Here is a 13464-nt window from a genome sequence, read left to right on the forward strand (position 1 = left end):
GTTGGTTTTGTAGGGGAGATGTAAAAAGTCCATTCTCCTTCCAGACTTCCAAAGGCAGATGGTTTTCATGGACTTCATTTCCTCTATTTGACTGATCCCCTATTTCTACACTAACTGCCTGTCCCCAATTCTGACTTCATTTACCCCTCTAATTCTAGGAACTCCTTCACTGCTGTAGGGAAAAGGGGTGATGACCGATCTGACTTCTTCAAGCTGGAAGGGGGCAGCGTGGGGCAAGCAGTTTGGAGTTCCCTTTTTAGAAATCAGGTCAATTGAGGGGTTCATGGTAGAAGTCCAGTTGGGAAGAGCAGGTTGTAAAGGCATCTGGGGATGGGTGCTTCTATGAGAGAAGCACAAAAAGACATGAGTACTGAAATGAGATTGATACAATATAAATGTTACAGGATCTGGAACATGCCAATGCATATCATAAAGATGACAGAAGTCAATAATTCCTCATCAGGGGGTGGAAGAACTGAGAAGCTGGTCCCATAACAAGGCCTAGCAAAGGCTGGAGAGGACAAGGCCCTTATTTGGGAACTTTAACATTGTCTAGGTTATCAGGAATGTAAACACAACATTTAGTAGAGATACTAGCAAACATAGATTAAGCCTACCTGTGTCTGTAGGCCTTAAATTGACTAAAAACTTCTGACTCTGGCAGTTTCTCTTGATAGTTACCAGGCACATTTGCCTAAGAATCTCTCTTTTGTAGCTTTTAGTCTTTATTCTAGTGAACTAACACAAGTGTGCATCTTAAGTTACATTTAAGTATTATTTCTTTTAAATGCCCAAGAGTGGCTATATTTTGGTTTTACGGTTTTGCTAGGTGTTTAAGATCAAGCTGGTCAAAGTGACCTGTTCCTGTCTGTTAAAGAGTCAGCTGAGTTTCCACAGGGGTCACTCGTAGAGAACTTAAGAGCAGCTTCTTAGCTCCTCAGTGCCATTGGTTAGGCAGGGTCTCCTCCATGAGGTGGCTTTCCTTGAAAGCACCAGGGATGTCTCCCTTTTTCCATGACCCTCCTCTGCAGCAGATGCACTGAGTGATTTTTCATCCTCTAGTAGTCTCATCAATCTCCTTGGTCAGGAGGTTGTGTGACCCAGAGTTGCAAAGCTCCTTGGAGAAGTCCTCTTGTTCCCTGGGTTCAGGCTGACTTTGAGGGCAAGACCCAAATATGGACTTTTCTTGATCTCTGTATTTAATCTCAATCTCTAAATTTGATCTTAACCATCAAGCAAGTCAGTCTCACCAGTCATAAAGTAAGAGTACTGGGCTTTAGCTTCAATGTCTATAACTTTACAGTTATTTACCCCCTTTTATCTAATTGGGGTTTACATTATCTGTCCTATAGGTGATTGCTTACTATTCCAAGTTAATTTATGATGTTCGCTCTTGAAGCAGTACTTCTGCAAAATATTGATCAGGCAACAATTAGAGTTTACAAGGAAAATACAAAATGGAATCACCAACAGTAAAACATTCAGTTTGTGCAATAGCTTTCTTGAATTTTGGCTGAGTTCCCGTTTGAGATCACAGTAATCTTTACAACAAACATCAAACTTTTGAACACAACTTTAAATGAGTTAAAGTCAGGCTTACTTTGGAGCCATTGTAATGTGTAGCAGGGTTGTGAGGCAGAGCCTTATCTCAGGTAACGTGGGGCTTTTCAGTGAGGGGCAAAGGAAAATAAAGGGTTATAAACACAGATTTTGAAGATTAAACTGAGATCAGATGGAGCTCTGTTCTCTGATGGAAATGCAGATCTAAAGAGTTATGTCAGCAATCTTTATATATGTGCAATGTTAGGTTCCAAAGTTACTGTAAGGTGGGCAGGAACCAGAGAAGGGAGCTGATGAAACACTGGTTATCTAGCAAAAGAATTCCTTCCTGCCCAAGAGCTGTGTGCCTGAAATCAATGTACTGCCACAGCAGTTAGGCATCTTGTACCCCTGCACAGGAGCACTCCCAGGCACCAGGCATGCCACAACCATGAGGTCATCAGAGACCCCAATTTTTTGTTCCATTTTTGCTACTGCGCATTACATTCTTTCTTAAATGTCATTTTACATATACCCTATTGATGACAGGTCCTATAATAGAACATTAAATGATAGGTTTACCATTACAGACAGGTTTAATTTGGAGAATAGCAGCTTGATAAACTTTCTGCTTTAAAGGCTTGCATACCTGGAAAATATGAACACATTTAATATACAAAGAATAATGTTTTTAAGTATGTTACTTCATGGAATAACTTTGTAAATTAATTAGATGTCTCTAACAAACACATCTGAATAATCCCATACATGTCGACTTTAATTCACTCATCTTATTATAGAAAAACCAAGATATCAGACAAGTGTACCAACAGTATTTGCCGTCTCTTTCCTGTTGAAGAAAAGTCCTAGAAAAATTGATGTTAGACATTTTATAAAGATCAACGTTTTATTAGTTTGACCACTTAGAGACTTGTGAGTTAATTTTAAGGACATTTTACTTCTATTAGTTTACCTAATTTAAATTGAACCTCTTTACATCACGTGAATTAAAAATATTTGGATCCATTTTTTAAATTTTAATTTTTGTGCGCACTTATATTTAACACAAAAGAGTAAAGGCCTTGTAATATTTATCTCCATTGCAATGTAATGGATGTTCAAAAATAACTCTAGAGTTGGATAAAAAGAAAGAACTGATCAAAAATTATTAATCTAGGTATGTAGGATCAAAATTGTGAGCTCAAAAACATAGCATTTAAGAAAAACAAAAGTCCTAGAAGAAAAATGATAATGGTCATTAATTATAGCATGAGAAAATGAGAAGGAGAGGAAAGGTAAAAGGGAGAAAAATATTCTGAGTTGTAGCCCAGGAGAAATTTAAAATGGACACTTTTTTCCTTGGGCTTCAGACTGGATTCCCATAGCGCCTTCCCCATTTACATTTCAATGTAAGCCTTGACTGAGATCTGAATCTCAGTCAAGGGGGCTAAAATGAAAGGGGCTAAAATGTTCTAGCAGAAGCTTGATGCTTAGGTCCTTTTAATTTAGGTTTGGGGGCGCTTGAGCCTGCAGGAAGAGCCAAGAAGCGAGAAAGAAAAGACTTGAAAATCCCTTTCCATCGGCCCGCTTGCTCACAGAAGCTGTGTGCCATTACACAAACGGATTTTGATGGCTTTAAGTACCGGGGGTCTGGCGAAGAGTTCCCAGGGTGGAATCTGCCGGATTGGAGGACCCAGATTCTATGGTGGGGACTGATACAGCCGAGTCTGTGGCCAGAGTGTCCCGAGGCCAGAGTACTGGGCTGGAGATGAGGGGCAGCACATTGATTGTGTCGTCACACAAGCATGTGGGGCCAGGCAAAAGCCAGAAGAGTTGAGGACCTGATATCAGGGTTTTCGAGGGGAGGGCGTGAGCCTCAACCCTGAGAGAGATCTCCACCATAAAATCGGGAATCCGCCCAGCAGATAAACCGGCATACTCACCAACCTGAAGTCCGGTAATAAATGCAGAGCAGAGCAACTGGGCAGAATGGAAGGTGGAGCCGAGTCTGGGGGTACTGGGGCATCAGATGGTGTTCCACTCTCTTAAGAGACAGTGGACGATCCCATCCCGAGTCATGGCACCACTGTAAGGAAATCCCACGAAACCACGCCGGACACGGGAGATCACATAAGGGAGTTTATTAAGCAAACAGTGTCTCCCTGCAGGTAAGAGAGAAAATGAGAGGAAAAGAGAAAGGAAAAGAAAGGGCGCGCGTTAGAGAGAGTGGAAAGCCAGGAGGATAGAGAAAAGTGAGGAGGACAGACAGAAGAATGGAAAAAGATGGCGGGGAAGCTACAGTAAAACAGTTGAATTCTGCCGGGCTAACAGGGGACCAATATTGGAGAAGGATACTTGCAAGCTGACTGATGAACCAGTGAGCTAGCTAGGATGTTCACAGATTGACAGGTGGTTGGGAGGCGGGCAAAATGGCTGTACCTGATGGGCGGGGGAGCAGCTTCATACATTACATGAACCTGCCTCAAGTTTGTTCAAGTCGAGGTCTTGTAGTCATCCTGAATCTTGCTCCTGCTCCAGGTTCGACCCATCAGCCTCCTGCCAGCTCCACATTCCAGCTCCCCTGGTGTGACTCTTCTGACTGCCAGTAGCCATTACCTCCAGCTTGTATGGCTGCTACAGCCTCCAAGTCATCTTTTCAGGCTTGCCCTTGCCTTCCTTAGTCTTTTTTTTGTGTGTGTGGTACTAGGAATTGAACCCAGGGATGCTCTGTCACTGAGCCACATCCCCAGTGCTTTTTAGTTTTTTATTTTGAGGCAGGGTCTCACTCAGGTGCTGAGACTGGCCTCCAACTTGTGATCCTCCTGCCTCAGCCTCCCAGGTTACTGGGACTACAGGTGTGCCCCATTGGGCCCAGCCTCCTCAGTCCATTTTTACCATGGATACTGCAGTCCTGTGATAGGACATAAATCTCTTTTTGTCACTAGTCTCATTCAGAATAAAAGCAAAGGCTTTATTATGGCTTCAAAATCTCTAGGAGATGGCCCCAGGATCTTATGTTGCTTTCTTCCCCTCTCCTCACTTCCTCACTCTGCCTCGGCCACCTTGTGCCTCAGAAACCCCAAGCATGTCCGACTTGGGGTCTTGGCACTTGCTGTTCCCTCTTCCTCCAGATGTCTGCCGGGCCCCCAGTTCCCCCTCCTCCTCTTCTTGGTGAGGCCCTCCCCGGCCACCGTCTCTACAGTCTCAGCCCCTTGCCCTCCCCACCCTCTTCTCTGCCTGGCTTGTTTCCTCAGCACCAAGCACTGTCTAACATTCTGTGCACGTGTTCATTGGATGGCCACCTGATCCATCCGTCACAATGCCACCTCCGCAAGGCTGGTGTCTTTGTTCACTTGGTACCTAGCTTTGTCTCCAGCACCCAGAGCAGTGCCTGACACAGAGTAGGAGCTCAGTAGACGTTTGTGGAAAGAATAAAGTGAACAGCCGAGTGGGTTTTCATGCTGCTCCTGTTTTTTAGCAGAGGAAGTGAGGAACAGAGAGGTTGAGCTCCTTGGGATTATCACACAGATAGTAGGTGTCGGACCTGCGGGGCTCAGGGCCCTGCAGTCATGGTGTGCACCCTCCAGGGCAGGGACCAAAGGACACATGCAAAGCCAGAACCCAAAGGGAGGGATGTCTGGGGAGGGGGCCCAAGGGAGGGCTGCCCCTGATTGCTGGCTGCCTCTCTTGTGGACAGGTTCCCACCCAACCACTTTGGGACGCTGACGGGCCTGCAGTCCCTCATCAGCGCGGTGTTTGCCCTCCTCCAGCAGCTACTCTTCAAGGCCATGGTGGGGCCCCTGCGAGGAGATCCCTTCTGGGTGAGAGCTGGGGTGGGCGCGGCAGAGCCCACAAGGTCTGTTTTCCCGGGTGCAGGGAAGAGGGAGGGGACTCGTAGGTGGCAGAATCCCTCACTCCTCTCCTCTCAGCTGGGAGACACCTCAGAGGCCTAGTCTCGGGGTTCCCAAGCTGGTGCCCATCAGAAATCCTGCAGTGTTAAGAACGCAGGTCCCCAGCCTCCTGAATCGGCCTCTCTCGGGCTGGCTCTCTTTTCAGTGAGCTTCCAAGTGCGTCGTGCGGCGGGCCAGCCCCGGGTGGGTTCTCAAGCCTGTGTTTCGAGCTCCAGGTCCCCTGAGGTCCTGCCAGTGGTCCTCCCTCCAGCAATCTCAAGAGTCCCCGCAGCCCGGGGCCCTCAGGCCAGGCAACACTCCTGCACCAGCAGCGTGGATGCTGTTAGATGGTCTTCCCTGCGGGGAACTGACGTCGGTCCCCCGGAACCGCTCTCTCGGTCCTGCCGGGCCTCCCGCAAGAACTGTGACGAAAGAGCCGCTCCCGCTTACGGGGAATCTGCTCTGCCACGCACGCTGGGTGCCTTTTTCACTTAATCTTTGCCCCAGTGGCCAAGAAAGAGGCACTTGGGTGGAGATGGCTTGCCCCAAATCACACCACATCACGTGGAGTGGAATGTGAACCCAGTCACTCCCCTGGGCCTTGCAAGTCGCCCGTCCCACAGGCTGTCCATCTGTTCCTTTGTCCGGGCCACACAGCTGCTTCTATCACCCCAAATGGGATCCCGCTGGCCAACATCTGCCAGCCCAGGTCCCATTGCAGAGGCAGCCTGTCCACCCAGAGTGCCCCACTGCGTGGCCCCCAACCAGGCCCTGCCACTTACTAGACACGCCTGTTCTCATTTCGGCCACCCGGCCAGGTCGTTGAGCATTAAATGAGATACTGGGGGAGCCGCGGTTGCGCACACCGATCGCTAACTCTATTTCTCATTCTGCCCCAGGACTTGGAGCAAAAATGGCTGCCTCCTCCTCTGTGTTGGCAGCTCAGGCAGGTCTCTGAGGATGGTGAGGTTAAACCAGTATATCCTTGATTTTCTCATTCCTTTCGCTAAAGGTGAACCTGGGTCTCCTATTATTCTCGCTTCTGGGATTCCTGCTACCCTGTTACCTCTTCTACTACTCTGCCCGGCTCCAGAGGGAGTATGTCACCAATGAGCCAGGCCCACAGAAGATGCTCAGCATCTCCAAGGGAGCCGCATAGACTTCTGAGGCCAAGGGACCCGGATGACGGACAACCAAGGCTTGAGTAACCACAGGGAACACCCAGATGGCTCCCTACCTGTCACATGTGCATGGAGCCAGGGGCCGTGCATTTAAAATACCAAGAGAAGGTCTATTTTTGTAGGGACTTGCAAAAAGGGTTGGGGGTGGGTGGATAACCTTGAAACAATGTCTCCCAAAGCAACCCTCCATTGACTGAAGAAGCCTCTGTGCTGGAGGAACCCGGCCTTCTTCCTTGGATGGAGGAGACCAGGATGTGAGGCTGCCCTTTCTCCAGGCCTTTGTCCCGGGTGCCTCTTGAGGACTGTGGGATCAGTGAACAGGCTACCCCTAAGGCCCCAGCTGCCAGGGGTGCGACACACCTTCCCCCTCAGAAGAAAAGGGACTCCAGGTGCTGGCTGTGTCCTCTACAGGGTGCGAGGACAAACCCCTGGCAGGACTGGAGGGCGGGTTCCCTCCCTGTGCTGCTGCTTTCAGATCCGAGCGGAAATAAAAAGGGAAACGGGAGCTGTGTGTACCTGTGCTCTGGGGCAGCGACCGGAGGCTGGTCTACCTCACCCACCCCTCCTCTGCCAGGCTCAGCTGGGCACTGAGCTTGGAGCGCCAGTCTGTCCTCTGGCTGTCTGGCGCTCCTCCCTGTTCTCTCCCTGCCTTGAGTGCCTGGAGGAAGTCTAAATCTTGCCCTCCTCTTCCCAGGGTTTGGGGTGCATCCAGGAAGCTGGCCTTTTTCCACACAATGGATCAGAGCAGGATGCTTCAGGAAGAAAACTAGGGGATGACTCAAACTTTCCCACCGAGGCATCTCTGGGGCCTGCCGAAAGCAGCACCTTTTTGTAGTCTCCTATTTTATCTTAAAGCTTCATGCAAATTTTAAGCTTTATGTTATGCTATATTTACATTTGCTTTTATTTATTTATTTATTTATTTATTTATTTTTGGTTCTGGGGATTGAACCCAGGGGTGCTTTACCACTGAGCTACATTCCCCAGTCCTTTTTCTATTTTATTTTGAGGCGGGGTCTTGCTCAATTGCTGAGGCTGGCCTCGAAATTGTGATCCTCCTTCCTGCCTCAGCCTCCGGAGTCCCTGGTATGACAGACATGTGTCACCGTACCCGGCTATGTTACCTTTAACATTAAAGTGAGACTTTAAAATCATCCATATCAAGGGACATCATCTGTGAGGACAAGAGACCTTTCAGGAAGACAGCTCATTTGTCCCAGCCCTGCACCTGCTCCTGTTCCTGGGACATAAGCCTTACCAGTTGAAGTCATTGAGTGGAGGGGCAGCTAACTGTGGCTGAGGATCTGCCTATTTTATAGTGTCTCATTTCATCCCACCCGTAGCACAAGAGGTTGATATCGTCATCCTGATTTGTATATAGAGGAACAAGCCCAGAGAGGTTAAGGCAGAAATCCAAGGGCACACAGTGGGGGGGGGGGGGTAGTGGAGCTCATCATGGAACTCAGGCAGTCTGACTCAGAGTCCTAACCTCAGGCCTTCCCTGGGTAATCAGGGGTGGAAAGGAGAACCCAGGCTTCTTCCCAGTTCTCAGCTGCCCTCCTGGGCTGACAGTGACCTTGACGGCCCCATCCCCCACTTCCACCCCTGGAAAGGACCTGGGAGATAGCATCCCAGGTAAACTGTGTTCCCTCCTTTGTCTCAAGTTTTCCTGAGAAGTTAGTGAAACAGACTGACCCGCCCATTTTCAAATAAGAAAAGGTGCAGAGGGGTGTGGAGACTTGGCCAAATCACACAGCAGATCCCTGGCTGCTCTGAGCCGACTCCAGACTTCCAACATTGCCTTAGAAAATACAAAAGCAGAATTAGCACCCACCAGGGGGTTCTGCCTGTTCCCAGAGGCCCTGCCCAGATCTCCCTGCGCTGGCGGTCTGGGATATTGACTTTCCCAATTGTGGTGAAGATTGAGCAAGAAACGTGAGATTCCACCCAACTCTGGGTGGGAAGTGTGGGGCGGGCACAGGAAGCGGGGTGTGCGCGCCGGGTACTCGGAGTGCCCAGCAGGCGGCGCTGCGTGGCTGAGGCTGGCACAGCCTGGCGGGGCTGGGGTGGCGAACCAGGAGGGAACCCCACACCCCTACCCACTAGTCCGCCCCTCCCGGGACCCGGCCTCCAGAACCTCTAACCTGGACATGCTCTGCCCCTCCTTTGAGGTCTCCCCATGTCTTCCGGGACCCCCACCCTTTCAAGCCTCATCTCCAGGCGCCTTGACCCCCTCCCCCGCCCACGGAAGGAAGGGGTCTCAACGCTCAACCTGCCCAGCTGAGGCTTGGGACCGGGTGGGCGATGGAGACAGACCTTTGGGCCTCCCAGGAGAGGGGTGCCATCACTCTCCCACCCCGGGGGCGGGGGGAGTTGGGGAGGGGGCTGGGCAGGGGCGGAAGTGAGCGGGAGCCGTGCTTGTCGCGGCGCTGCGGAGTGGAACAGATGGCTGGGGAGGGGAGAGGGTGCGTGGCGGGAGGAGGAGGGGTGCGGGGGCCGGAGGCTGAGGAACGAGGGATCTCGACGCCCGAGTCTCCCAGGAGAAGCCCCCGCCCTCCGTGTCTTCCCAGGAGAGGGGCCGCCGGGCGCCCGCGCTGCGCAGGGCTCCGGCCTCTGGCCCGCGGCGGACCCCTCGGCGCTGCCCGCCGCCCCAGGGCGCGCCCCTCGGCCCTTCGTTCCCACCGCGCGGCGGGCTGGCGGGGTCGAGGCCGCCGGGAGCCGCCGGGTCGCAAGGGTTAATGGGGCCGCGATCCGGAGCACGAGGGGGCGGCGGGAAGTGGGCTCCCGGCTGGGAGCGAGTTCAGGGATCGCAAATAGCTCAGGCAGAACGTGTTAATTGGAACTTTATGCAGATGAGCCGGGACCGGGGGCTGCGGCAGAGGGAGGGGACAGGTCAGAAGACGCCGGTGGAGGGCTCGGCCCGGGGCGAGGCGCGTCCGTCCACCGACCGGTGCGATGCGCCTCGGGAGGGCGCTGTCCCCGCTCCAGAGCTGCCTGCAGACCTCGGCCCCGGACACCGCGCTGTGGGGCTCTTCCCGGGGCTCGCAGCCCGGGTCCAGAAGTTCAGCATCCGGCGAGGCGGCGCGCCCTGCAGGGCCTCTTTCCGCCTCCGGGCTGCTCCCCGGCCGGGCTTGTTCGCCCCCCACCCCGCTCTCCGGTTGCAGTTTGCTCCCTGCATCCTTTATCTCCACCCAGGGCGTCACCCTGTCCATGCACAGGCATTCTCCGTGACTTCCACCAGGTGTGCGCCGGCCGGGGGCGGAGCGAACTTCCCTCCCCGCGCTGTCTCTGGTCTGTCCCCCTCGGGCCACCCACGTTTGAGGAGATGTTTCTCAAACTTAGGGTGCTTTCTAACCCACCCCCACGTGCTAAAATGCAGATTCCCGGGTCCCTTAGCAGGTTCGAGGAGCTCAGGAAGCAGCTTCTCATTCAAATCCGATGCAAAAGGCCCTTTTAGGAACTCCGTGCCAGGGAGGAAGGCGGGCGTGCGGGCTCGGCGGCTCCTATCACCGTCCCCACCCGCTGCTGTCCTCAAGGCTCTTGACCTCCCCTCGGCTCAGTGTGGTCGGTTAGCTTCTGGTATGCCAGGAGGGGACCGCGGAGAAGGTGTAAGGAAGAAAGGATGGTTGGATGGAGGAAGAAAGGAGGCCTGAGTCTCCACCTGGCTTTTCCCTCTCTGAGCAGGGTCTTCTTCCTTGCCACTTCCCCACCTCTCTCCCTCTCTCATCTGAAGTCCCTAGGAAGACCCAAGGATCTTGAAGTAGGCCTTTTGGGCCTGAGGGGAGGAGGGCAGAACCAACTGAAGTCCTCACCTTCAAAAGAAGGAGCCAGGGCCCCTCTCCTTCTGGAAGGAAAATCCGAGGAGGGAGGCAGGACTTGAGAAAGGATAATGATACAGACAATGCAGGTCATCTTCTCATGGGCAACCGCACTTACTCCCCACAACAACTTGCCCCCCCCCCCCCAGCTTGTAAAATGAAAATGAAAAATTACAAAAGAAATCCTGATGTTCAGAGAAGTTAAGTAATTTGCTCAAGGCCACACAGCTTGTAAGTGGGAGAATAATTAGGTCTTTCACCCTTCTACCCGCTTAAAACCATTTCTCTAGGGGGCACTGGATAGCTAGCTGCCCCAGGTCTGCCCTCCCTGCCCTGTCTCCCTGGGGTAATGGGGATGGGGAAGGGCATTGTGTACACAGAGGAAAGGAGATGGATGCTCAGGTTTCGGAACATCTGACAGGTTTGGCTGGAAGCATTAAAAATTTATGTAGCAACTTGACCCCAACTGGACCTTGGGCCTGCCACCTGGACTCTCCCCGGTTCTGTGACCTCTCAGCCCTGTGGGCAAATTTCCCTTCAGCAGTGTCCTGGAGCCCCAGGTCTTTGTATTTCGTAGGCGAGTTGCCCTCACACAAATTAGAGATCTAAAGTGAGGGGGGCCAGCCGCTCGGAAAGCATGACTGGGAGCCCTCCCCTCAATCCGGTGTAAGAACCTTAGAGGCTTAAAGGCTTATAAACCTTGTCATCTGGCGTCCTTCTATTCCTCTCGTGGGCGGTTAGATGCTCGCTCTCAGGTTAGGGTGGCCGAAGCCTGGCTGTGCTTCCCAAGGTGGCCGGTAGGGGGAAGCCGTCCGCTTGGAGGGAGCCGGAGCCCTGCTACTGTCTGCTACTTTGAAGGGCAGCAAAAGAATCCCCATGCATGGTCAGAGGGGTGCAGTCTTGGTCTTGGGGAAGGCTCAGGAGTCTGGTGTGAGGAGGTTTCCTAGTCTGCGGAGACAGCAAGGAGCGTTAGGGAGCATTCAATGTAGGTTTGTGGGTTTCAAGTGCAGGATAACTGCTGGCCAGCAGGACACAAACGTTCTTAGCTGGAGAGAAGGCTTGGGACACGGCCATGAGAGAAAAGACTAGAAAAGCAGATGACTGGGGACTCTGAAGGATGTCTGATGTTTCGCTGAGGTGTTTTCTCTTTCACCTGTAGGCAATAGGGAGCCATTGTAGGTTTCTGAGGGACATAGTGACCTAATGCCAATTTTGGCCAGATGACTCTGGCGACTAAGGGCAGGTTGGGTGAGAGGAAGGGAGCGATACGCTGCAGGAAGATGAGTTCCAAGATTATGGATATTTTCTTTTATATTCTAAGCATGAGGTAATGAGTAGCTGGAGCAGGGAGGTGGCTGAGGGAATGGCGAGGAGAGGATGGACTGGGGCCAGGAGCGGGACTGGGTAACCAAGTAGATATAGGAGATTAGAGAAAGGGAGGAGCTGACTACAAGGAGACTGGGTGTGTGGCGGATGAAAAGAAAGCAGAATTGGGGGTACACTCGCAGAAGGCAGGAGGAGAATGAATTTGACTTTTCAGGAGGGCGGGGGAGCCTGGGAGAAGTCCCTTTTCCTCTCTCTGGCCTCAATTTTCCTATCAGAGCACTGGTGGGGGTTGGGCTGGATGGCCTTGAATGTCCCTCTACTTCGGGGACATTTGAGTGTGTAAATCTGGTTTTTTTTGGTGGGGGGAGAGGGATAGGGGTCCCGGCCTGTGAGGTCCCTGGGAGTGGTCCCCGTGCTGGGTCCCGGTGGAGGGGTGTGCGTGCTCCTGCGTATCTGGGGTACATCTGCCTGTTGGTGGGCCCCGTGGGTGGTTGGCGTGCCTGCACGTGCCGGGTAGCTCTGCTCAGTGTGCGTGTGTGAGCAGGAGCCGGGAGCGTGGGTGTGCACGTGATGGGCGTCCGTGGGTCTGTCTGGTGGTGATGGGTGGGGGCTGGTGGAGAGCGCCATCCCTCCAGGCTTCTTCCTGAGGCTCACACACTCCGCCTGCTCTCACTGTTCTGAAATAGCATCTGGACTGAAGGCCCATGAATATTTCACAATGATAATTTTGTGACCTGGACAGCCTGCCTCTGATTTACCAGCATCCCCCTCCCCCTGCCCAGGCCAGCAGCCCCTCCTCCACCACCAGAGCTCTCGCCTGGCTTGTGTGTGTGTGGGGGGCATCCAACCCAACTCACAAGCTTCCTGGAAGCCAGCTGACTCAGGCCCCTGCAAGACCCCAGACTCAGCTCTCCCCAGCTCGCTATCCCCTGAGCCACATCACTCCCTTCTCCAGAGTCCATCCGCCCCAGGCCTTATAGGTTGGTGTCTACCTCCTCTTATCATGCTCTGACCTCCCCTGCAAGAGATACAGAGTCTCAACATCCTGCCTCCTTAAGCCCTACCACCTCCAGGTCCTTTCTGGCTTCCCACCTCTGCATCTAGATTCAAATCACCAAGCTTCAATCACTTCTGATGAGACTCAGTCCTAACACTCATCTCAAGCCCTTCTTAGACTAGGTTCTTCCCTGTCCTAGGCTCTCCTCCACACACCAGAAGATGAAGCTTCTGATCACACCTCAAGTCAGAAAGGCATCCCACATAAGGATTCCTGTCCCTCTGATCACCCAGCCTCTTGACCTCTCTTTTAGCCTGCTTGGAGAATTGCTTCTTTGGTGTGGTCCATCTCTGATGGCTTCTAGCTCACAGGAAGTAACGGGGAGACTGCTCTGCTGTGTACAGTTCTGCAGGCTGTACACTGCACAAGGGCACTCAGCCAAAGGGGACAAATATGAGCTGAAATTCAGCCTTGGGCTCTGCCCCCTAAGGTGTTTGCTCTAGCAGGTCTATAACTCCCCTGGGAAAGAGGTGCTTTTTCCAGATTTGCTCAAAGCCATGTTTGGGCTGATGGTGACCATGGATGTCTATTTTTTTATTTTTTCCTCCTCCTCACAGGGAAAGGAGACTTTAGCCAGACTGGAGACAACTCAGGGTTGGTTGTTGCTGCTTCCCCTGGACAAATGAGAGGAGATGCCATCAGCACCCACTCTG

The 13464-nt window shown here is 52.4% G+C and overlaps 1 protein-coding gene across 4 annotated transcripts in view; it reads left to right on the forward strand.

Annotated features, from left to right (window-relative positions):
• The window catches only part of Slc43a1 (solute carrier family 43 member 1), a 29646-nt gene extending 21886 nt beyond the window's left edge, over positions 1 to 7760 (forward strand). For 3 of the 4 annotated variants that reach the window (XM_047516328.1, XM_047516329.1, XM_047516327.1), the window contains 2 exons: positions 5237 to 5360; positions 6442 to 7760. In XM_047516328.1, the coding sequence (XP_047372284.1) occupies positions 5237 to 5360; positions 6442 to 6588 (271 nt within the window). In that variant the 3' untranslated portion in view covers positions 6589 to 7760. Of the gene's footprint in view, positions 1 to 5236; positions 5361 to 6441 lie in introns of those variants that run through there. The other variant, XR_007103882.1, reaches the window with a different exon arrangement.
• Positions 7761 to 13464: the final 5704 nt, after the last annotated feature.

This window comes from Sciurus carolinensis, chromosome 11 (genome assembly GCF_902686445.1).
Source record: "Sciurus carolinensis chromosome 11, mSciCar1.2, whole genome shotgun sequence".
Taxonomy (NCBI): Eukaryota; Metazoa; Chordata; class Mammalia; order Rodentia; family Sciuridae; genus Sciurus; species Sciurus carolinensis.